Source organism: Rhinoraja longicauda, chromosome 11 (assembly GCF_053455715.1).
Source record: "Rhinoraja longicauda isolate Sanriku21f chromosome 11, sRhiLon1.1, whole genome shotgun sequence".
Lineage (NCBI taxonomy): Eukaryota > Metazoa > Chordata > Chondrichthyes > Rajiformes > Arhynchobatidae > Rhinoraja > Rhinoraja longicauda.
Genome location: NC_135963.1, coordinates 14,508,608 through 14,533,452, shown reverse-complemented (window position 1 = coordinate 14,533,452; position 24,845 = coordinate 14,508,608). Strand labels below are relative to the sequence as shown.

The 24,845-nt window shown below is 44.9% G+C and overlaps 2 protein-coding genes across 2 annotated transcripts in view; one reads left to right on the top strand and one right to left on the bottom strand.

The window, feature by feature from the left end:
• The window catches only part of LOC144598314 (AP-1 complex subunit mu-1-like), a 44,629-nt gene extending 34,234 nt beyond the window's left edge, over positions 1 to 10,395 (top strand). Inside the window, exons 9-12 of the mRNA XM_078408299.1 lie at positions 836 to 994; positions 3,837 to 3,962; positions 5,429 to 5,504; positions 7,361 to 10,395. Coding sequence (XP_078264425.1) covers positions 836 to 994; positions 3,837 to 3,962; positions 5,429 to 5,504; positions 7,361 to 7,383 — 384 coding nt within the window. The 3' untranslated portion in view covers positions 7,384 to 10,395. The remainder of the gene's footprint in view (positions 1 to 835; positions 995 to 3,836; positions 3,963 to 5,428; positions 5,505 to 7,360) is intronic.
• A 7,821-nt stretch (positions 10,396 to 18,216) lies between these two features.
• On the bottom strand, positions 18,217 to 21,370 carry tmem125a (transmembrane protein 125a). The gene has a single exon (XM_078408298.1). The coding sequence runs from the start codon at positions 19,648 to 19,650 to the stop codon at positions 19,000 to 19,002; it is 651 nt and encodes a 216-aa protein (XP_078264424.1). The 5' UTR covers positions 19,651 to 21,370; the 3' UTR covers positions 18,217 to 18,999.
• Positions 21,371 to 24,845: the final 3,475 nt, after the last annotated feature.

Below are 24,845 nucleotides of genomic sequence, written 5' to 3'. Positions count from 1 at the left end.
ACTGTTATTCAATCGGCGGTGAACAGGAGAAAAATAACATGCTGTGATGGAACACACAGTATCTTGACTGAAGGGCATATTTCTTGAATTGTGACTATTTCCCATGAAGAAAATAAGATCACCTATTGAGCAAGTTAGCATTTAGGAATAGCATTTATGTGAATGGCTCTAAGTCAGGAATGGAGGGTGTTCACTTATATCCAAAGTATAACCGTACATCGGGTTTTATAATTTCAATATACCAAATGTTATTGAGCTTATACCAAAGGTTGAAGCAACGATACCTGGGATTCTCAAGTTAAATATATCAATTTACTGTGCATGTTCAAAAATGGTGTAATATATTTAAGCTAAATCTTTTTATTTAACTTATTGTTAATTTTGTTCTGTGTGTGTGCACGTGTTTGTGCACACATGTGCACGCGCGCGCATGTGCGCGTTATGACTGGGTGTGTGTGTGTGTGTGTGGGCCTGTGTGTGTGTGTGGGCCTGTGTGTGTGTGTGGGCCTGTGTGTGTGTGTGGGCCTGTGTGTGTGTGTGGGCCTGTGTGTGTGTGTGGGCCTGTGTGTGTGTGTGGGCCTGTGTGTGTGTGTGGGCCTGTGTGTGTGTGGGCCTGTGTGTGTGTGTGTGTGTGTGTGCATCTGTGTGTATGGCTGTGTGTGTGTCTGGATGGGTGTGTGTGTGTGTATATCTGGGTGCATTTTAAATGTAAAGATTCTTATTAATCCTCCATCCTTTTTGTTGAATGTGTTCCTGCCACATATCTATTATTTCTGCTTGTTTGCTTGTTACCTTAATTTTCATAACTTAAACACTGATACTTATTCAAATTCAGGCCAAGAGTCAGTTTAAGCACCGTTCCACCGCAAACAACGTCGAGATTGTTGTGCCAGTTCCCAGTGATGCTGACTCACCAAAATTCAAGACTAGCACCGGCACTGCGAAGTGGTTGCCAGAGAAGAATGTCATCATCTGGTCAATCAAGTCTTTCCCTGTGAGTAATGGGGACGAGTCAAAATAATGGTAGCACAGTGGTGCAGCAGACAAGAACTGTTGGAGTGCCCTTCCCTCGCCCACTGCTGTGGTTAGACTGGGAAAAGTGATGCAGTAAACGCCTCTGATGCGTTGGGTTAGACAGTCCATGCATTAGATTTGGTGAAATTCTTTGGATAGTTTTCTGTGACTACAACTAGGCTAATTTTCTGTCATTATTCATGAAGTGTCATTTTCGGAATTATTTGAATTATCGGTTCTGCAGTTGGAAAATAGTTATATAATTTTAAAAAATGATTTCAGTGTTTAATTTTATGTCTATCCAGGGATGTTCCAGACCACCTTATATCCAATGAAGTATATCTGAAGGCCAGTCCATATAGTAGTAAATGCAATGTGGCAGACAATTTGCATCTGGAAACCTCTCGACAAACAATACATGATTACAATCGAGCCATTTACAGTGTATAGATACATGCTAAGGGAATAACATTTAGTGCAAGGTAAAGCCAGCAAACTCCGATCAATGATAGTCCGAGGATCACCAATGAGGTAAATCGTAGTTCGGGACTACACAACGAGAGAGCAATCCTGAACTACTATCTACCTCATTGGTGACCCTCGGACTATCCTTGATCAGACTTTGCTGGCTATACCTTGCACTAAACGTCATTCCCTTATCATGTATCTTTACACAGTAAATGGCTCGATTGTAATCATGTATTGTCTTTCCGCTGACTGGATAGCACAAAGCAAAAGCTTTTCATTGTACCTCAGCACATTGGACAATAAATTAAACTAAACTGAGATAATGACCAGGATATCTGTTTTAATTTTGTTGATATATATTGACAAATTCGTTAATATTACATTAAGATACAAATGCTATATAATGATAATATACAATACAATATTAATAATATCAATACTGATATTATATAATGACATTATATAATATTCACAACATTTATATATTAAGGTCAAATATTATATAATAACTTTATATAACATTCGTATAAATAATGTTATATCGACAATAGCATTTGTCAATATAACGTTACATGGGCAAATGTTATATCTTAACAAAAGGAGGTTGAGTTTTATCATTTTGACAGTTTTGTTCATTGGGTTGCTCAGCCAGTACACACTGACTCACTGTCACATGAATAAAAAACACCCTGGCATCTGCCAAAGATTAGGTAGTAACACAAGATAATCTCTGGTGCATAACGGCCCTTGTTAGCTTGGAGGAGAACAAACAATTATATATTACGGTAGAGAGCCCTCCCGCTCCTCTTCAAAATGGTGCCATGGGATCACTTGAATCGCCACAAGAGGTTTTGGTTTGGAGATACAGCATGAGCGGCACGGTAGCGCAGCGGTAGAGTTGCTGCTTTACAGCGAATGCAGCGCCGGAGACTCAGGTTCGATCCTGACTACGGGTGCTGCACTGTAAGGAGTTTGTACGTTCTCCCCGTGACCTGCGTGGGTTTTCTCCGAGATCTTCGGTTTCCTCCCACACTCCAAAGACGTACAGGTATGTAGGTTAATTGGCTGGGTAAATGTAAAAATTGTCCCTAGTGGGTGTAGGATTGTGTTAATGTACGGGGATCGTTGGGCGGCACGGACTTGGAGGGCCGAAAAGGCCTGTTTCCGGCTGTATATATATGATATGATATGATATGATATGAAAACAGGCCCTTTGGCCCACCGAGTCCATGCTGACCATTGAACACTCATTCGCACTAGCTCTACGTAATTCCACTTTCTCATCCTTTCCTTTCAAACCCGAGGCAATTTTAAAAAAGCCGATTGACCTACACGCCTTTGGAATGTGGGTGGAAACCAGTGCACATGGAGGAAACCCACGTGGTCACAGTGAGAAGGTGCAAAGTCTACACAGACAACAACACCTGAGGTCAGGATTGAACCCAGGTCTCTGGCGCTGTGAGGCAGCAGCTCTACCATCTGTGCCACTGTGCCACCTCTGGGGTCAGTTGTGGTTTCAGCTTAATGTCTCGCCCAAGAAAAACCACCAACTATGCACGCGTTCCCTCAACACTACATCGGAGTGCCCGTCTAGGTATTTGTGCTGAAGCACTTCCACTCCAGTAGTGCTTTAAATAGGTCTAATGAATATGAAATGTATTCCACATTTGTCAGCAGTGCTATGTTCTCCGATTTTGCAGGTTTGCTTTATTAAACCCTTGGACCCATTCCTGCCCTTGATTTAGTTTATTCACAAAATGCTGGAGTAACTCAGCAGGTCAGGCAGCATCTCGGGAGAGAAGGAATGAGTGACGTTTTGGGTCGAGACCCTTCTTCAGACTGATGTCGGGGGTGGGACAAAGGAAGGATATAGGTGGAGACAAGAAGATAGAGGGAGATCTGGGAAGGAGGAGGGGAAGGGAGGGACAGAGGAGCTATCTGAAGTTGGAGAAGTCGACGTTCATACCACCGGGCCGCAAACTGCCCAGGCGAAATATGAGGTGCTGCTCCTCCAATTTCCGCCGTTTACTTTAGCTATACAGCGTGGAAACAGGCCCTTCTGCCCACTGCAACCACGCCAACCATCAACCTCCCAAACACTAGTTCTATGTCTTACACACTAGGAGCGACATAAAAGTCAATTAACCCACAAACCCGCACGTCTTTGGAATGTGAGAGGAAATCGGAGCTCCCAGAGAAAACCCATGCGGTCACAGGGAGGGCGAGCAATCTCTGCACAGACGGCACCTGAAGTCAGGATCAAACCCGGGTCTCTGTCGCTGCGATGCAGAAGCCCTACCGCTGCGCCACTGTTCTGCCCTATGGTCATCATTGCCTGTTTCCGTTCTTTTCAGGGTGGTAAGGAATACTTGATGCGGGCTCACTTTGGTCTCCCAAGTGTTGAGGGTGAGGAGCAGGAGGGGAAGCCGCCCATCACCATCAATTTTGAAATTCCATACTTCACTGTCTCTGGAATTCAGGTCAGTACCACTGTACGTCGGTACAGGTGACAATAAACTCAACTGAACTGGATATTTCATTAAAGGAGGAAAGCTGGAATTTCCAATCGCATTTTGGTTTTCTTGTTTCCCGGTGCTTTCCCAAGTTAATTTGAATGTTCTGTGTTAGTTTCGAAATAGCGGGAAGTTTACTCAGGCTACGTTCGGCCTACCTTGTGATCTGACCGACTCTATCACTGAGTATAAGAAGATAACTGCAGATGCTGGTACAAATCGAAGGTATTTATTCACAAAATGCTGGAGTAACTCAGCAGGTCAGGCAGCATCTCGGGAGAGAGGGAATGGGTGATGTTTCGGGTCGAGACCCTTCTTCAGTCTGAAGAAGGGTCTCAACCCGAAACGTCACCCATTCCCTCTCTCCCGAGATGCTGCCTGACCTGCTGAGTCACTCCAGCATTTTGTGAATAAATACCTTCGACTCGATCACTGAGTTCTATTTCTATACCTTTTCCAATCAACACCCCCATTGCTCCCTCCCACCCAGCCAAATACAATGGACGCTGTCTGCTAACTCTTGACTGTTGAACAGCCTGTCAACTTGTCTGGGTGCCAGACGGGAAATATATTTTTTTTTAAATGACGGCCACCAAATTTCTGCGACTGCCAGATATGTTTCTCCACCTCCCTGCTACCCCTACTTGTAATATTGGGGAATTTTACCAAAGTAAATGGGCTTCCATTTTTCCAACCCCAAACAAGGCATCAGACGAATCCCTGTGTCAGGAATCATTCAGCGCTGGTACCGCGAATAATGTCATGGGATAGTCGGACAGACACGTGGTACATGAGATCTGGGAAATGGCGGGATTAGTTTTCCCTTGCACAGAGTCAACAAGGACTCAATGGGCCAATTGATCCCCTTCCACGGTGCAATGATTTAATGAAATCAGAATTTAGTTGATGGATTATTTTTTTTTTTAACTTGAATAGTAACGCTGACAAGATAGGATTGGCCTTCCCCAATGCTGTGCTGACTTACTACAAGAAACTATGCTCACAGTCACAGCTTGCAACTGTGTCCTTGTTCTTCGCTGGAAGCATCATCTCCATCCCAAGCAAACCTTCTTGGCTTGCTGAGAAGGACTTGAGCTTTTATTGTTTAACTGAAATAACAAAACAAAAAAATGTTGGGATGGGTTTTTCATGATTGGGCAATGAATTCAGCAATTGCACAATTCCCATTTTTGTTCAGAGACACAACAAGCTGCAGATGCTGGAACCTTGAGTTAAAGACGAAGTGCTGGAGTAACTCAGCGGGTCAGGCTGCATCTCTGGAGAACATGGCTAGGCGACGTTTCAGGTCGGGGCCCTTCTTCAGACTCTGAGCTGCCTGACCCGCTGAGTTACCCCAGTACTTAGTATGTTGAGAATGATATGTTTGGAAGATGTTTGGGAAAACTCATCACCTGCGTGTTTATTTTCACTAGGTGCGCTATCTGAAAATCATTGAGAAGAGTGGTTATCAAGCTCTCCCCTGGGTCCGTTACATTACTCAGAGTGGAGGTAAGCAACGCAGCATAGAAATATAGAAGAGAGGTGCAGGCGTAGGCCATTCGGCCCTTCGAGCTAGCACCGCCATGCAATAAGATCATGGCTGATCATCCAAAATTAGTACCCCGTTCCAGCTTTCTCCCCATACCCCTTGATTCCGTTAGCCCTAAGAGCTCTATCTAACTCTCTTGAATACATCCAATGAATTGGCCTCCACTGCCTTCTGTGGCAGAGAATTCCGCAGATTCACACCTCTCCGGGTGAAAACATTTTTCCTCATCTCATCTCAGTCCTAAATGGCCTACCCCTTATTCTTAAACCGTGACCCCCGGTTCTGGACTCCCCCAACATCGGGAATTTTTTTTCCTGCATCTAGCCTGTCCAATCCCTTAAGAATTTGATATGTTTCTATCAGATCCCCTCTCATCCTTCTAAATACCAGTGAATATAACCCCTGGTCGATCCATTTTTTGCAAAATGCAGAAGACCAAAAGTTTTATTCTATGCCGTTAATTATTATGATTCTTAGAATCAATACGCATTATTACTATTTCCTAGCTTTCAGATTTAGCTCGTGTCCTTTTTTCATGGCTGAATGCCAATTTTCCTGGATAATATTTTAGCAGAATCTATCAAATTTATCACCACATTCGTAGAGGCTCCAGGACAATGTTGGAGAACTGGCATTTCCCTGTATATTTTTTTCCAAACTTGAATGTACAATCCTTTTTTTAATGGCCACAAAAACCAGTGGGCCAATTGCGATAGTAATGAACTATCCAAATGAAAGCAATTTTGGCAGCTGTCTAGTGTAAAACACATCAGAGACTACCCTTGCACACATGCATGGCTCTAACCAAGATCAAACTAAATAGCCTGATGAATGTGTGTACTTTATACCATAAACAACCCAAGTGCTGGTTACTTAGCAACTCTGCGAGTAAGTAGGAAGCATTGGATTACAGAGAGAGATCATATCCGCTCAAACCGGAAACAAATTCGTACCCAGATAGTATAAAAAGGAAAATATGCAGCTGAAAATGTAGAGTGAATGGTAAGAGTTTTAACAACCCAATTGATAGGAGATCTGAAAGGGAGATGTTGATAAAACATTAAGGTTTTTACTAGACCAAGTGGACCCGTTAGGCCCAAACCTCTCCTGCATTGGTGCAGCACCCTCTCCTCCCCCACTTCCCCCTTCACTCTCCCCCCACTCCCCTCCCCCTTACCTTCACTCTCCCCCTCCACCCCTCCCTCCATCCCCCTCCCCCTCACCTCTCCCCTCCCCCTCCCTGCACCCCCTCCCTTCACCCCCCCTTTGCCTCCCCCTCCCCTCCCCTTCCCCTCCCCCCACACCATCCACCTCAACCCCCCTTATCCCCCCTTCCCCCTCCCTCCACCCCTCCCTTGACCCCGCACTCCATCCCCCTCAACCCCCCTTATCCCCTCTCCCTCCTCCTCCCCTCCCTCCCTCCTTCCCCTCCTCCCTCCCTCTCTCCCTCCCTCCCTCCCCTCCATCCCCCACCCTCCCTCCCCCACTCCCCTCCCCCACTCCCTCCCTCCCTAGGAGATAGATTTAAACTTTAAAATGTGAATAACTTTAAAAATATAACACCGATTTCATTGAAACTTCTTCCATTAGCACCAAAGGGGCGACTGTGAGTAAGGTGGGCCTAAAATTGTCACGCTATTATGTACCATTTTGGCCGTGGTTCAGGAACAAACAAACAAGAGTTTTAGTATATAGATGCAAGTGCACATCTCCGGAAGAGAATGGTTTCAGAGGGGAGAGTTTGCTTTAAACCATTTCATTGTGACTTGTAGTTAGCTTGTTCCTGTTTTTTTAATATCTCTGTGTTGTGTTCCAGATTATCAACTGCGCACCAATTAATAGGGACACTGCGATCCAGCGGGATTCCTGAGTTGGAAGGACATGATTTGTGATCGGTAAAGAAGGGGAAAATGATGACCAAAATCCAAATCCACAAGACTTCAGGATCACGGATTATGGGTGTCACATAGCGGAAGTGTTCAAACAGAGCTCCTACCAACCAGATAGGAAAATGTGACTCTTACTGACGTAGCGTTTCTTTGTAGCCTCTCTCTGAATGAGTGTTAGGTTTCTACCTTCATTTCTGCTCCTTCCTGGTTTTGCTGCTATCTGGATACAGTCAGCTGAAGGCCACATCCAGGGTACTTGCTGATCTCTGTTGAGCTTTCTGACATACTTCAAATGTTCTGACACGTTCAAACATTACCACCACACAAATATTGGCGTGAGAAATGCCCTGGAGGGGTGATGAAGGAGATAAAGATTTTATTTCCTTTTCCTGGATCAGGTAGAATAATGGGTACTTTCCTGATCTAGAACTGGAGGGCTGGACCATTGGTTCTGGAGACGCAGGTTCAAATTCCACCATGACAACCGGGGAATTTAACTTCAAGTAATTAAACGAATCTGGAATAAAAATCTAGTTGCAATGATCACTACTGGATTTTAGCAAAAGAAAAAAGCACCTAGTTGTCTAATAGAACAATGCAAATAGTTTCCGATTGCTTTAGCAGTGAGTCATCACAAGGATGATGGGTTGAACGACTGCCTTCTGTATTGTAGGTCACTCAGCATAACTTTGATAAGTGCCAGTTGTCACAGTCAGGTTTAATGGTTGGAGCAAATATCACGGGAGAAAATCTGGAACTTGAAGTTTGAACAGCAGCAATTGGAGTTCCTTTTGTAGTAATGCCTGTGTGTCCTGTAACCAAGGAACCTTCTACACATTGCTATAAGTAGAGTGCAGCGTAGTAGGTGCTGTTCCTCCAGTTTGCACTGGGCCTAGGCTACCAATAGGACATCTATTGTTATCGGACGGAGTATAAACGCAGGTTTTAGATAAGGCCCTCACACACAGCAGAGGACGATAGACTACCTCTAATCCCACCACTCATTTAGGCTGGAATTGAATTCTGCCAGCAACTCCTGATTATTAAGTTGATCCATTCTTTACCTCAACCCGGTGAAAAGATTTTGAGTTGTATTTTGTTTTCCTTCTGCTTTCCCAGATTAGTGTTGAGAACTGAGGTTGAATTTAGTCCCTGCCATTTATTCCTCCTTGCCCATGGATTTCCAGTAGTGTTTTGCTCTGAAGCACATCACAACGTTTCTTTGGTTCAGCCTCCTCTGCCAGGGTTCTGGACCAGGGGGTATAAACGCGACTCCTTAAATGAATTATTTGAAGGATCCACAACAGCAGTGTAGATTCTGAATTGGCATGGAGCAATTAGAAAAGTATATTCAAGGTCATTTCAGGTACAGAAAATAGAAAGGCAGAACACTGTTAAATAGTGAAAGATTGAAGTTATGTTAATGTTTACAGGGATCTGGTGTCCTTGGGCACACAGTAAAAGTTAACATGCAGGTTTAGCCAGTAATTAGGAAGGCAAATGACCTTCATTGCAAGAGGATTTGGGATTAAGGGTATGGATGCTTCATTCTCATTACATCCAAGGTCTGAAGAAGGTCCCCACCAGAAACGTCACCCATCAATGTTCTCCAGAGATGCTGCCTGACCCTTACTCCAGGACTTTCTGTCCACATCTAGTATCTCGTCTCCCCACCAAAGGATAAACTTGATTCTGAGGGAGAGAGGCAGAGATTCACCAGCTTTATTTTTGGAATAAACCAGAACCAGGGGTCACAGTTTAGGAATAAGGGGTAGGCCATTTAGAACGGAGATGAGGAAAAACGTTTTTACTCAGAGAGTTGTGAATCTGTGGAATTCTCTGCCTCAGAAGGCAGTGGAGGCCAATTCTCTGGATGCTTTCAAGAGAGATTTAGATACAGTTCTTAAAGATAGCAGAGTCAAGGGATGTGGGGAGAAGGCAGGAACGGGGTACTGATTGTGAATGATCAGCCATGATCACAGTGAATGGCGGTGCTGGCTCGAAGGGCTAAATGGCCTACTCCTGCACCTATTGTCTATTGGCTTGGCATTAGTTAACTAGTAGGTACGCAAAGTGCTGGGGTAACTAAGCAGGTCAGGCAGCATCTCTGGAGTACTTGGATAGGTGACGTTTCGGTTCAAGACTCTTCTCCAGTCTGAAGAAGGGTATCGACCCAAAATGTCAGTGTGAAGAAGGATCTCAACGTGAATCACCACCTACCCATGTTCTCCAGAGATGCTGCTTGACCTGCTGAGTTACAACACTTTGGATGCTTGTGTGTATTGACCAGCATCTGCGGTTCTTTTTTTCTGCATTACTGAGCCAGTACTCTACTGGATTTAGAAGGATAAAATGTGATCTCATGAAACGCATTCACATTGTGTTTGATATCTTAATTGTGCAGTTTGATGTTTCTTTGGATGTCCGGAATGTTGGCCCATGGTATAAGTGATCAGTCATTCAGAGCAATCATGTGAAGACCAGTCCTGATGCAGGGCCTCAACCCACAATGCTGACCATACTTCTGCCACCATGGATGTTGCCTGACCCACTGATTTCCTCCAGCAACTTGTTCATCACTCCAGGTTCCACCATTTGCAGTCTCTTGTGTCTCCAGTCATGTGAAGAAATGTCTTCACCAGAAGGCAGTGAATCTTTAGAGTTCTCTGCCCCAAGAAGGTGCTGACGTTCTGGCACTGAGTATCATCAAGCCAGAGGTCAACATATGTTTAGATGTTAAAAGAATCAAGGGAAATTAGGGGAACACAGGAAGGTGGTGCTGAGGTCAAACGTCAGCCAGGATCCTATAGATGGACGGAGTGAGCAATTGTGGGCATCATATCTGAGGAAGGATGTGCTAGCTCTGGAGAGGGTCCAGAGGAGGTTTACAATAATGATCCCAGGAATGGGTAGGTTAACCTATGATGAGCATTTGTCAACATTGGGCCTGTACTCGCTGAAGTTTGGGGGGGGGGGGGGGGGGGGGGGCTCATTGAAACATACAGAATGGTGAAAGGCTTGGATAGGATGGATGTGGGGAGGATGTTTCCAACAGTGGGAGAGTCTAGGACTAGAGGTCAGAATTAAAGGACATTCTTTTAGGAAGGGGAGATAAGGAGAAATGTCTTCAGTCAGAGGGTGGTGAATCTGTGGAATTCTTTGCCACAGAAGGTTGTGGAGGCTTTTAGTGGATATTTATAAGGCAGAGATAGATTCTTGATTAGTACAGGTGTCAGAGGTTATGGAGAGAAGGCAGGAGAATGGGGTTAGGAGGGAGAGATAGATCAGCCATGATTGAATGGCGGAATAGACTTGATGGGCCAAATGGTCTAATTCTACTCCTGTTCCTTATGACCTTATTAGCGATTTAAGGACTTTATGGCCCATACCTGAATCTGTTTCCGTTATTGTTATCTTTACAGTCTGAGGGCATAAGGCCCCACTCTTTCAGTTCCAGGGAGTTTTTGTAGAAGCATCGGTTGAGCTAATCGTCGATTTAAGCCAGAATGGAGAAGCCATAATATTTCCGAGTAGATTTAGTGAGCATCCATTGCCTAAAGCACGACGTTCAATGATTTTCAATTGACACGTCAAGCGCTATAAGAATTTTGTGCATTTCAATGAGATCACCTTTTATTGTTCTCAATTCAGTGGTGCATCGGCTCTAACTCCAGGTCAAGAGTCAACCTGGTGAAACTTTGCTGCTCTCCATCAATTGCAGGTTTATCCTTTGGTGGGGAGATGAGGCCTGAGATGTGAATTTACTGGGGCACAATGTAATTACAGTGAGACATCCCTAACCTTCTTCCCAAATCCTCTTGCAGTAAAAGTCAATGCATCATTTACTTCCCTAATTATTGGCTGAGCCTGCACGTTAACTTTTAGCGCGTGAGTCTCTGATTGAGACACTGGGAAAGGGAAGACTCTGAAAACGTAGGGCTACCCAGCCAAGAACCTTTGATGACTGTGTATAATGGGGCAGATGGACCCACTGGAACTTGCTGTCTAATCATTCTTTAATAAAGCCCAGTGCTGTAACCTTAATGAACAAAATCCGGTCCGTTGTGTTCTGAATAAGATTGGCTGCTTCAGGTTTAACAGGTATAAAAATATTGGAGGTAGGGTTAAATGCCTGTTTGACTGGGTTAAATAGGTTTGTTTAGAGATACAGCCGGGGAAACAAGCCATTCGGCCCCTCCGGGTCCGCAATGACCAGCGATCCCTGGACATTAACACTATCCCACACACACACACTAGGGACAATTTACCTTTATACCAAGCCAATAACCCTACAAACCTGTACGTCTTTGGAGTGTGGGAGGAAACTGAAGATCTCGGAGAAAACCCCACGCAGGTGATGGGGAGAACGTACAAACTCTCAGTACAGTACAGCACCCGTAGTCGGGATCGAACCCGGGTCTCCTGCACTGTAAGCACTGTAAGGTAGCTACTCAACTGTTGCGCCACCATGCCGCCCTGGATTAGAGATACAGCTTGGAAACAAGCCCTTTGGCCCACCGACCGAGTCCTTACCGACCATTGATCACCCATTCACCCTAGTTCGATGTTATCACACTTTTGTGTTCACTCCCTACACGTTAGAGGTAATTTACAGAGGCCAATTAATCTACAAACCCACATGTCTTTGGGATGTGGGAGGAAATGGGAACACCTGGAATAAAAGCCATGGGGTTTCAGAGAGAACGTGCAAACTTCCACATGGACAGCACGCAAGGTCAGGATCGAACCCGGGTCTCTGACACTGTGTGGCAGCGGCTCTGCCAGTTGAGCCACTGTGCGAGAATAGTTCTATGTTGGAAGTCTTGCGGTGAAATCTCCAGACATGTATTCATGATTTGTGCAATATTCCACCACACCCTTCCAAAAGAATTTCCCGCATTCATTACATATTGAAAATGACAATAGACTACATTTTGGGGAGCACAGCGGTTGAGTTGCTGCCTTATGGCACCAGAGACCCGGGTTCGATCCTGACTACGGGTGCTGTCTGTACGGAGTTTGTCCATTGTCCCTGTGACCTGCATGGGTTTTCACAGTGTGTTCCGGTTTCCTCCCACACTCCAAAGATGTACAGGTTTGTAGATTGATTGGCTTTGGTAAAATTGTAAATTGTCCCCAGTGTGTGTAGGACAGTGCTAGTATGTGGCTGTCGCTGGTCGGTGCGGACCCGGTGGGCCAAAGGGCCTGTTTCCGCGCTGTATCTCTAAACTAAACTAAAGTTTTAAAGGGCAGTGAACATACAAATGTGTTATATGAGAAATATATCCAGCTCCTAGCAGCAAGCAGAAGCATTTGTTCACACGTGTCAGGGGTAGTTCACTCCACGGTACTTGTCACTGAGTCCAGAAGTTGGGGTTCGTGGGCTTAGCAGACCCTCCAGTTCTGGTTTCGAATGATTTTAAATCGTTGCCCCTTAATTGAAGGTTTCTATTCCATGATACCATTTTGAGCCGTTGGAACCTGATCCCATAGTGTTCTGGCTGATACTTATCTCTAAACCAACATTATAAAACAGATTGATGACACAGTGCTGGAATGACTCAGCAGAACAGTCTCTGGAGAACACGGATAGGTGACCTTTTGGGTTGGGACCCTTTCTTTAGTCAGAACCATCTGCCTATCAAAAAACCGCCTCAATTGTAACCACCCATCACTCACCAGGCTTTGTCCTGGCCCTCTATTCCAACTTTCTCTCCCCCCCCCCCACCCACCACAACCAGTCTGAAAGAGTCCTGACCCGAAGCGTCACCTATCCCTGTTCTCCAGGGCTGTTGCCTGACCTGCTGAGTTATTCCAGCACTTTGCGTCTTCTTTTGTAAACCAGCACCTGCACTTCCTTGTTTCTACCTCTTGTAAAGCAGATTCATCTGACTGTCAGCGCTTTGGTGTTTGTGGATGCTCTTGCTCAAGTTGGCAGCTGTGTTTCCTACCCTGCAGCTGTGATACACTTCAAAAGTAGGTTATGAAGGGCTTTGAGATGATCGAAACTGTAAAATGTGCATTGGAAGTGCAGGGGAGCTGAATTCCAAGGCTGAGTACCTCGCACTTGGAAGCCTTCTGGCACCTAGTGTAGGAGATGGAGCTGAGATACCTGCTGTGTTCTCAAAACAATTAAAACAAAGAGGCCCCCTGGAGAGTGAAGCTGTTGACATGCTTGGGGAGAGCTCAGTTATTGCTGCACCTTAGTGTCAGTCAGAGACGGTACAGAGTACACGACCTTGCCCTACAACAACAGAGAGCGCGGTTGCCTAAAGCCAGGCCATTCGGCCCTACTGCTTCATGCTGGGGTTCCTGCTCCATGCAAACCTCCTCCCTTATCTTTCCTACGTCACAGTGCCAGCTATCAATGGCCTGTTTCCTTTATCATCGTTACTTTTTTTGCATATCTTTCATCCATTGTTCTTTATCTGTCCACATCATCGTCTACATCTCTCTACATCATCGTGTATATCTCTCGTTTCCCTTATCCCTAACCAGTCTGTAGAAGGATCTCGACCTAAAACGGCACCCATTCCTTCTCTCCAGAGATGCAGCCTGTCCAGCTGAGTTACTCCCGCTTTTTGTGTCTTCAGTTTAAACCAGCATCTGCAGTTCCTTCCTACCCACTCAGTGTCAAAGATCCATACAGCACAGAAACAGGCCCCTCGCCCCAGCTTGCCCATGCTGACCAAGGTGCCCTATCTACGCCTGTCCCACCTGCCCACGTTTGGCCCGTATCCCTTTCCTATCCAAGTACCTGTCCACGCGTCTTTTAAATGTTGTAAAACTGTAATTTCCTCGTGTAAAAGATCTTTGTTAATTCTCCTTGTTTCTGGAGAAAAAAACGCTTTGCCAGGGGACTTACACGGCAAGTCTTTCAGCCATAGATCACAGGCTCCAAGATGGCAAATGCACAGCTCCAGAACTGTGTGGAGAGGGGTTAAAATAGATCACTTCAAGGACACCCAGATCCCTGGTATTTTTCTAAAACTACTGGGTGAAATCTAAAGAGTTTCCAGCCATCTTCAATGTTTTAGAGTAGATGAGTGTGAGATTAGTGTGTGTAAAAACCAACTGCTTTTAAAGTGTTCTTAAAAATTCTATACATGAAGCAAATAAAAATAATCCTACAAAATGTGTTTTCAAGTTTTCCTTTCAATGGGCACTTGGTCTCCTTTACAATTAACTCATTCATTCTGCACCATAAATGCCAAAGGCAAGGTCTTTCCTTGGCACACAGAGCAAGAAAGATGATTCTCAATGGTTAATGGTATGACAAAGTAGGAAGTTGGCAGCAGGGTGATTGCCTTTCCAGGACACCAGGAATATTTTGGGCATCACAGGAACTGAAGATGAAATTCCAAAGTATTATTGTGAGTTATCTAGAAGGATGGACATAAACACCTTAATCACATTGCAGGTATTTATTCACAAAATGCTGGAGTAACTCAGCAGGTCAGGCAGCATCTCAGGAGAGAAGGAATGGGTGACGTTTCGGGTCGAGACCCTAAGAAGGGTCTCGACCCGAAACGTCACCCATTCCTTCTCTCCTGAGATGCTGCCTGACCTGCTGAGTTACTCCAGCATTTTGTGAATAAATACCTTCGATGTGTACCAGCATCTGCAGTTATTTTCTTATACTACCTTAATCACATTCACTTTTCTTGAAAAATTTACAAGTACTATTAAAAATATTTAAAAGTCATTGTTCAGGTACATGGATAGGAAAGGTTAAGAGGGATAGGGGCCAAATGTAGGCAGGTGGAGCATTTTGGTTGGCATGGAGAAATTGGGCCAAAGAATTTCTTTCGTCAGAGGGTAGTTCATCTTTGGAACTCATTGCCGCAGAGGGCTGTGGAGGCCAAGTCCGTGGATAATTTTAAGGTAGAGATAAACAAATTCTTGATTAGAACGGGCGTCATGAGGAGAAGGCAGGAAAATGGGATTAGGAGGCAGAGATCAGCCATGATTGAATGACAGAGTAGACTCCATGGGCCGAATAGCCTAATTCTACTCCTATAACTTGTGAACGTGTGAACTGTTTCCTTGCTGTTTGACTCTACCAGCAGATAGAAAAAGAGAAAGCAAACTTGCATTTATATGACACATTTAGTGATGTTTCCGTGTGCTTCTTTGTTAACTGATTACCTCTGATGAGTGGTCACTGTCACAGTGCTAGGCAGCTAATTTCCACACTGTCCGTCCCCACAAACAAGAATGCAATGCAAAAATCTGGGATAAATATTTCACAGAAACATAGAAACAGAAACATAGAAAATAGGTGCAGGAGGAGGCCATTCGGCCCTTTGAGCCAGCACTTCCATTCATTATGACCACGGCTGATCATCCACAATCAGTAACCTGTGCCCAACTTCTCCCCATATCCCTTGATTCCACGAGCCCTCAGAGCTCTATCTAATGCTCTCTTAAATTCACCCAGCGATTTGGCCTCCACTGCCCTCTGTGGCAGAAAGTTCCACAAATTCACAACTCTCTGGGTGAAAAAGTTCCTTCTCACCTCAAATACTGCGTTGGGATATATGGGATCAATTACATTCCTGCAGTAAAACAGACTGGACATCAGTTAAACATCTTGATCAATTTTAACCCCACCTCTCACTGGGCATGTTTATGAGGCATTTAACCATTCCTACCCGGCGTCCTTTTCATGTGGGCTCTTGATCCATGAGGTGGTTAAATGAGATCAATGTGGGAACCACATCTCGTCTACAGATGGGAGCTTGCGGTGGTTGACAGGACAGCAGGTGTATCGTTGGTAAAGTGTTCATGCTTCCAATGCTTCAGTTGGCAATACCATCCCGAAAACTCCCCCTCCATTTTGAGTATAGTTTAGTTTAGTTTAGAGATACAGTGTGGACACAGGCCCTTCAGCCCACCGAGTCCGTGCTATCGATCACTCATACACTAGTTCTATCCTATTCACAAGGACAATTCACAAGGACTATTCACAAGGACAATTAACCTACAAACCTGCACGTCCTTGGAATGTGGGAGGAAACAGGAATATGCGTGCAGGAAGGTGCAGCCATGTTTCAGGCTTTTGCTGACTTTAGTTTAGTTTATTTTAGTTTAGTTTAGTTTAGAGATACAGCAAGGAAACAGGCCCTTCGGCCCACCGAGTCCGCACCGACCAGCGATCCCTGCACATTACCACTACCCAACACTAGGGACAATTTTTACACATATACTAAGCCAATTAACCTACAAACCTGTACGTCTTTGGAGTGTGCGAGGAAACCGAAGTTCTTGGAGAAAGCCCACGCGGTCACAGGGAGAACGTACAAACTCCATACAGACAGCATAGAAACATAGAAAATAGGTGCAGGAGGAGGCCATTTGGCCCTTCGAGCCAGCACCGCCATTCATTGTGATCATGGCTGATCATCCACAATCAGTAACCTGTGCCTGCCTTCTCCCCATATCCCTTGATTCCGCCAGCCCCTAGAGCTCTATCTAACTCTCTTTTAGACAGCACCCGTAGTCAGGATCGAACCCGGTCTCTGGTGCTGTAAGGCAGCTGGTCTAGCACTGCGCCACTGTGCTGGACACCTAGTGCTGGGCCAGGGATACTCAGGGGACCAGCGGACTTCTTCAAAGAATCTTTAAGCACATCAAATCTTTAGGGCAGGCACTGTTGGCCGAAGTGCCTGTGCCTGTGCTGTTCTTTGGCTTTGTGCCAATGTTAAAGGCTTCCCATCACGCAGCTGAGAATAGAGTGTCTGTTTTGAGAGACTGACGTTAGGCATATGAATGATGATGTCAGTTCAATGTAACCAGTATAATCAAGGCCCCAGTACCAGGGTGTTGACCTTGGAAAGAATCTCCATTTGTTATGAAGGCAGACATTGATGCTACAATTTACCAGACATTAGAGTCAGAGTCAAACAACATGGAAACAGGCCCTTCAGCCCAACTTGCCCTCACCGACCATGTCCTTCATACACTGGTCCCACCTGCCTGCGTTTGGCCCATATGTCTTGGAACCAAAATATACCAAGATGTCGGGGGGAAAACCCCCCACAAACAGTAAAACTCAAACGAGTCTCAGTCTGAAGAAGGGTCTCGACCCGAAGCGTCAACTTTTCCTTCTCTCCTGAGATGCTGCCTGACCCACTGAGTTACTCCAGCATTTTGTGTCTCTCTTCGGTATAAACCAGCATCTCCAGTTCATTCCTGCTCACTTAGAAATTGAATGGTTGTTGTTTGGTAGAAATCGCCCAAGTTAACCAGATTCATAGAGTTAGAACTTGTGGAGAACTTGTGGAATAACTGGGATGAGAGTAGAGCCGCATGAGATCAGAGAGTAGCAACTTCATGAATTAGGAAGTAGTATTCACTTTCACACCAGACCCGGATTTTCATTTGAATTTGCTGCAGATATTTAAAATTCAATTTTATTGTCAAGTAATTGTTCCAAACCAACCAAATTATCAAATAATTAAAGCAGTAAAAATACCAATCTACAATCAATACACTTTTTCTACCCCCCCCCCCCCCCCACTTCCCTGTGCCCCACCTAGATCCGCATCCATTTGACCACTTCCCCCTCCCTTTCCACTTGCATTCCTTCCTCTTGCTTCACAATTTACACCTATTCTACCTTTACCTTTTATCTTTTCATCTCTGGCCACCTGCCGCCCCTCACCTGTATCCACCTATCACTCGCCATGCTTTGTCCCGGCCGTCCTCAATTCCAGATTTCTACACCCCCCCCCCCCCCCACCTATACAATCAATCTGAAGGAAGGTCCCAACCCGAAACATCACCTGTCCCATGTTCTCCACAGATGCTGCCTGACTCGCCGAGTTAATCCAGCACTTTGTGTCTTTTTTTTGTAAACCAGCATCTGCAGTCCCCTGTATTTCCATGACGCGAAAGTCATTTTTTAACAAAGAATGAATAATAATAATGCTTCAACAACAAATGACCAAAATATTGAAATGGTTACCACCCCAGGAACATCTTTTTTTTTACTAATAAACAACCGGAAATGTACTTCTTCAAACAGTAAATACTGCAACAGTTTAAAAAAACATGAAGTAAGCGTGATGATAAAGGATCAGGCAGATTAAGTAACAAAGGTGTACTGATGACGAGACGAATAGAAAACAATTCCACTCTTAAATATTTAAACATTTATTTGCATTTATTATAAGCAGCCGCACAGCACCTTTTGTTAGTGACCTGGCTGAGGCAAAGTGTGTTTGTGTTTGACATTAATTCTGTTTAGTCCTCTGAAATTCTGCAAACCCAAAGTGCTTTTTTTTTTGGTGAGTGTCATTTTGCGACAGCTACATTTGTGAGAATCTAGTCATTTGTGATCATCAACGGATAAAACATTTTCATCAGCACATCTCAAATCTCTTCCCGTGGTCAATGCCGAGCAAGTCTCCACCAGAATTCAAAATTAGACTCAGACAAATTGATCCCGACCGGCATTAATTTGTATTGTTAAAAGCTTATTTGTGGCGTTGCACCTTCAGTATTCACCGTGAGAATGAGGCAGATTTGTCCAGACAATTCCCAGTCTTGAGCCCGATTCAGATCAAGTTGGCTGGACTTGATGAAACCTCCCTTCTGTAGTGCTCGTAGATATCACATAAATGCTCAGCTCTCCCCTACCTGTATACCCGGGTACTATATGGGGACAAAATCTGAAGATCACGCTGTAGACTAAGAGCACAAGGAGGATAACGGAGCCGGAAAATGTGATGGCAACACCGGCGATGAGCATGTCGCTCCAGGACCTCAGCGAGAGGCGAGGGTCAGAATTGGCCAGGATGATCAGCACGTAGCCACAGATGAGTATGACCGACCCGGCGATCAGAATAAGCAAATAATCAATTAGCCCTCCGCTCCTCAGCTTGTTGATCTGGGTCCTGTTCCTCATGCAGTTCATGTCCTGGATGGCGGAGCTCAGTAACTGTTTCAGGAGGATGCCCAAAGCCAGGAGACACATGACAGTCCCGACTCCCAGCCGCCACTCGCTCGACTTACTCGTCGCAGTGGACAATAACACGATTCCTCCCAATCCGGTCCCCAGGATGAGCACCACGGCCACGGAGTAGCACAGGATGGAGCGTTTGAGGTCTTGGAACCACCACAGCTCCACCTGGTCCTCCAAGATGCTCTGCTGGATCCGCAGAGGGTTCGCAGGAGAACGGCCAGGTGTGGTCATCTCCGATAGCTCCGGCATCTGGAGATATTTGGCCACCCTTCTCCAAAGGGAAAAATAAATATTAAAGCGAGCCTCCAAAATATCCAAGATGTCGGGGGGGGGGGGGAGAAAACCCTCCACAAACAGTAAAACTCAAACGAGTCTCAGTCTGAAGAAGGGTCTCGACCCGAAGCGTCAACTGTTCCTTCTCTCCAGAGATGCTGCCTGACCCGCTGAGTTACTCCAGCATTTTGTGTCTCTCTTCGGTATAAACCAGCATCGCCAGTTCCTTCCTACACACTTGGAAATTGAATGGCTGTTGTTTGGTAGAAATCGCCCAAGTTAACCAGATTCATAGAGTTAGAAATTGTGGAGAACTTGTGGAATAACTGGGATGAGAGAAGAGCCGCATGGGATCAGAGAGTAGCAACTTCATGAATTAGGAAGTAGTATTCACTTTCACACCAGACCCGGATTTTCATTTGAATTTGCTGCAGATATTTAAAATTCAATTTTATCCCTTCAGTGTCATCCATTTGTTTTGTTTTGTTCCATTCAGGTTCCCTGGAAGATCATTAATACCACAGGCAAGGCCGTCTCAGATGCATGCTCCACGTTGTATATGCTTTGAGAGTTAAGGATTCTCCTTAAAAAGAGTGCAGGTTGATAAGTTGCAATCGTTCACATGATTCCAACTGTCCACAATTCCGAGCCCTTCCTATGAAATCACCCAGTATCTTTAAGCACAACTCCCAGTCTAATTCCCTTGCTTACTTGTTCCAGCAATGATGACGTGTATGTCCCATCTCCCAGGCTGGCGTCGAGGAGCGTTGCGATTATCTCACAAGGCAAGATATTATAGAGTTCCCAGACTTGTCGGCCGAGGCAGCTTCTCTTAACGCTGGGCTTCAAATCAGCGCGGTCCCTCCATGTTTAAATCCCTCCAACACTTCGCTCCTCATTAATAATGTGCTTCGCCCAGCGGTGCAATCTCACACTTGATGGTTTCCTCAAGATAACGTTTGTGTCTAATGTAGATGCAACCTGTTATGAAGCAGTTCCAAAAAAAAATCCCCAAAAAATCCGTGCAAAGAGATTTTCATGAAATACTGCAATTGCAAAGAGTATCTGCAGCTTTATCAGGTGAACCTGCAAATAGTCCAAAGTCTCGAGGTTTTGCTTCTCAGGATCGTGTCGCTGTAATTGCACAGGCTCCGGATTGGATGTTCTTTCCACGATTCCACCCTAATCTTTTCCCAACCCTCCCGCTGGCCAAGGTGTTCAGTTTCCAGATCGTTTTACAGGCCGTCTTGAAGCAGGTAACTAACTAATCAGTCCAGCTTCCACGCCGGTGAAGTGTTGCACCAGGCAGCCTTCTCGGAGAACAAAGTGAATGCATTGTCAGTTTGCATTCTGCAGTTTGTCAGATTTTTCCAGAATCTTGTGGGTGTTGCCTTTCCTCGCTGTTTTCCACTTGCAGGTGAGTCTCCAGTGAGCAAAGTCTGACTCCGCCTCCGCCTCCACCTCCACTCACATGAAGGTTCAGCTTCTAGTTTTTTTTTTCAGACCGTTCCTTTGACAAGCTTTTTGTTTTACGTTCAAATGATCCAGCTATGCCCGGACAGCTTTCGAAACAGAGTTGTTTGTGCAGCTGACCGCCCCCAAACTGCTTTGCTCAACTAAAAGACCTCCTTGGTGAATTTATAAAACCAGTTGCAATTCTCAGAGAGTTCACACTGACTCCACTTGGAATAGTCAACCGACTCCACTCGAGGTGAAGTTTAAGAAGCACAATAACATTTGTGCATTCACCACACAAATCGTAGAATCGGGGAGGAGATTCTCAGTCAAGAAGCTTATCATTTTAAATATGAGTATCCAGGAATAACCATCAATGTTAAAAACCGTAATTTAATCTCAGGTAGGATTTCTGAAAGGGCAAAATGAGTGCAAAAATGTTATGTTAACATGTTTTATGTTATCTGCACTTTCTTTATAAAATATCTAAAGAGTATTTGGACAACGCCTGACTAGATCTCTCTCTCTCTCTCTCTCTCTCTCTCTCTCTCTCTCTTTCCCTCCCTCCCTCTCTCTCTCTCTCTCGCTCTCTCTCTCTCTCTCTCTCTCTCTCTCTCTCTCTCTCTCTCTCTCTCTCTCTCTCTCTCTCTCTCTCTCTCACACACACACACACACACACACACTTCATTTGTTTTCTTGCTGCCGTTAGCTTGAATTGCTTCATGCATTATACTTTATTTCTGATCACTGGTGAGTGAGTGTGATCTTTGTCCAACGAACAGAACCTTTCTGTAGTCGTTGTGCAGCTGGGAGATGGTGGGAAAGTTGCTGCAAAGTGGTGTGTCTGTGGAGCTGAGGTGCCAGCTGGTACCATCCCTCCATAGGTAACAGGTCCCCTTGTCTTACAAATAATGGAGTCCTCTGGGGGTGTGACTGTTGTCCTCAACTGAATGCCTGGCCAAGTGATGTCATGATTCAGTGCTGTGATCAGTATAACACAGCTGGTACAGTAAGCGACATTGTCAGGGATTTTCTGACCATAGCATGCCAATATCTTATTTATTTCTTGCTTTCAATACGCACCAGATTGCTATTAACAATGTCAGTGGGCTGAATCAAGCAATCAGAGAACATCGAAGGAAACTATTTGGCACATTCGCATTAGTGTTTAGTGGCTTGATTTATCTCAGTTGCCCTGAAAAATTACTCCCCTTAAAAAACCCATTATCTCGTACCCTATTGAAAGTTACCATTTCTTGCAACCATTCAGGCAGAACCTTCTAGATCACGACATCATTGTTCATGTTATAGACACGAAAAGCTGGAGTAGCTCAGCGGGACAGGCAACATCTCTGGAGAGAAGGAAAGGGTGACGTTTCGGATCGAGACCCTTCTCTTAAGAAGGGTCTCGACCCGAAACATCACCCATTCCTTCGCTCCAGAGATGCTGCCTGTCCCGCTGAGTTACTCCAGATTTTTGTGCCTATCTTCAGTTTAAATCAGCATCTGCTGTTCCTTCCTACACATTGTTCATGTCATAATGTCTCCCCAAATCCCCACCTGATTATTTGGTCTTTTCTCTCTCAGATGTTCTAAGACTTTAGAAACCATTGTATGAATGTGAATCTTTCTTTTGTTAACTCCATTGACATCTGATTTCCGATTAGATATCAGTCAACATAATTAAGGACCACCCTGGACATTTTCTGCTCACCTCTCTCCCGGTGAGCGGAAGATACAAAAGTTTGAAAGCACATGCCACCAGAGTGAGGAACAAGCTTTCTCCCCACTGTTATCATTCTATTGAAAGGACCTCTCACAAGCTACCATCGAATCCATATGCGCTTCACACTGCTTCGCAAAAGCAGCCAATATAATCAAAGGTTTATCCCACACTGGTCGTTCCCTCTTCTCCCTGCTCCCATCAGGAAAAAGGTAAGATGTTTGAAGCGCGCACTATCAAATTCAGGAACAGCTTCTTTCCCTGTGTTATCAGGCTTCTGAATGGTCCTTCCATAAACTAGGGTACTGTCCCATTTACCTCTATCCGTTTTTCCCTGTATGATGATACATGTGACCATAATAAACCCAAACCTAAATTCCACCGGGTGGCGCTGCGATGGTACCTCGCAAACAGACTGTCTATCTTTTCGTCTTTTTTTTGTTATTTTTAGTGTGTTTTAAAAGTTTGTGTTAATGTTGTCTGGTTTGTTTTATGTGGGGGCTGGGGCAGGGAGGTTGGGGGAAACTTCTTTTCAATCTCTTACTTTGCCGGAATTGCGATTGTTTTCCGGATCGTATCTCCGGTCGCTCTGCGGCCTAACATCGTGGAGCTGGAGGCTTTGCTTGGGACTGACTTTGAGCCCCACCGCAGGGCCGTGGACTTACCATCAGAGCGTGCGATCCCTTGCCCGGGATCGATGCTCCAGCCGTGGCCTGCGGACTTCAATGTCAAGGAGCTTGCAGTCTCGGGTAGAGACCGATGTCGGGAAGCTCCAAAGAAGGCGGAAGGTTCGACCAACCCTGAGCCGATGTCCGATCGCCCGGCACGGGGGAGCTGAGATTTCCCCCCCCCATGCAGGAGTTTGATCGCCCCAACACAGACTGCCGGCTACGGGAGTCAAGATCGTCCTGTCAACGGAAGGCTCGAGGCCCCCAACCGCAGGAGAACAAAGAAGGGAAGAGATTGTTTTTTTCCGCCTTCCATCACAGTGAGGAATGTGGAGGAGTCACTGTTGTGGATGTTTATGTAAAAATGTATTTTGTGTGTTCTGTTGCTTTTTATTGGTATGACTGTATGGCAAAACAAATTCCTCGTATGTTGCAAAACATACTTGACTAATAAATTCTGATTCTGATTCCGAAATTGAGGGTCAATAGTCAATTTATTTGTCACATACACATAAATGTGCAGTGAAATGAAAAATTACCCGCAGTTCAACAATAAGATCAATAAAAATAAGCAATAAAAATATGCAATAACACATACAATCATAAACCAACACCAAACAAAAGAGACATCCATCTCAGTGAGTCTCCTCCAGTCACCGATCTCCTAATTTGCCTCAATGCAACCTTTACAGATTTTAATCTGCACTTTCTCTGTAATTGAGACACTATATTCTGCACTCTGGTTCTCTCTCCCTTTTACCCTCCCCCCTGTACCTGTGTATGGCTTGATTGTACTTGTGTATGCTATGCTCCGACTGGAGAGCACACAAAAGAAAGATTTTCTGCGTCTTGGTACATGTGACAATAATAATAATAAACCAAACCAAACCCAACTAAAACGTTTACTGATAGTAGCAACAGTTCCTCTTAATTTGTTTTATCAGAAGCTTCAATAATTTATAACATCACTTTGAAATCACCTCTTAACTATTTTCGGTTTAAAGAAAGGTCTCCATTACAACAGTGGCTCCATAAACACGATCCCTGTTACCATCCTGATAAATCTCTCTTGCATTCCCTCCAAACTTTAGTTTGGTTTAGTTTGGAGATACAGTGCAGAAGCAGGCCCTTCGGCCCACCGAGTTCACGCCGACCTGCGATCACCCCGTATACTCGCACCATCCCACACACTAGGGACAATTTACAATCTTTACCGAAGCCAATTAACCTACAAACCTGGACGTCCTTGGAGTGCGGGAGGAAACTGGAGCACCCTGGGAAAACACATGCGGACATAGGGAGAATGTGTAAACTCCGTACAAACA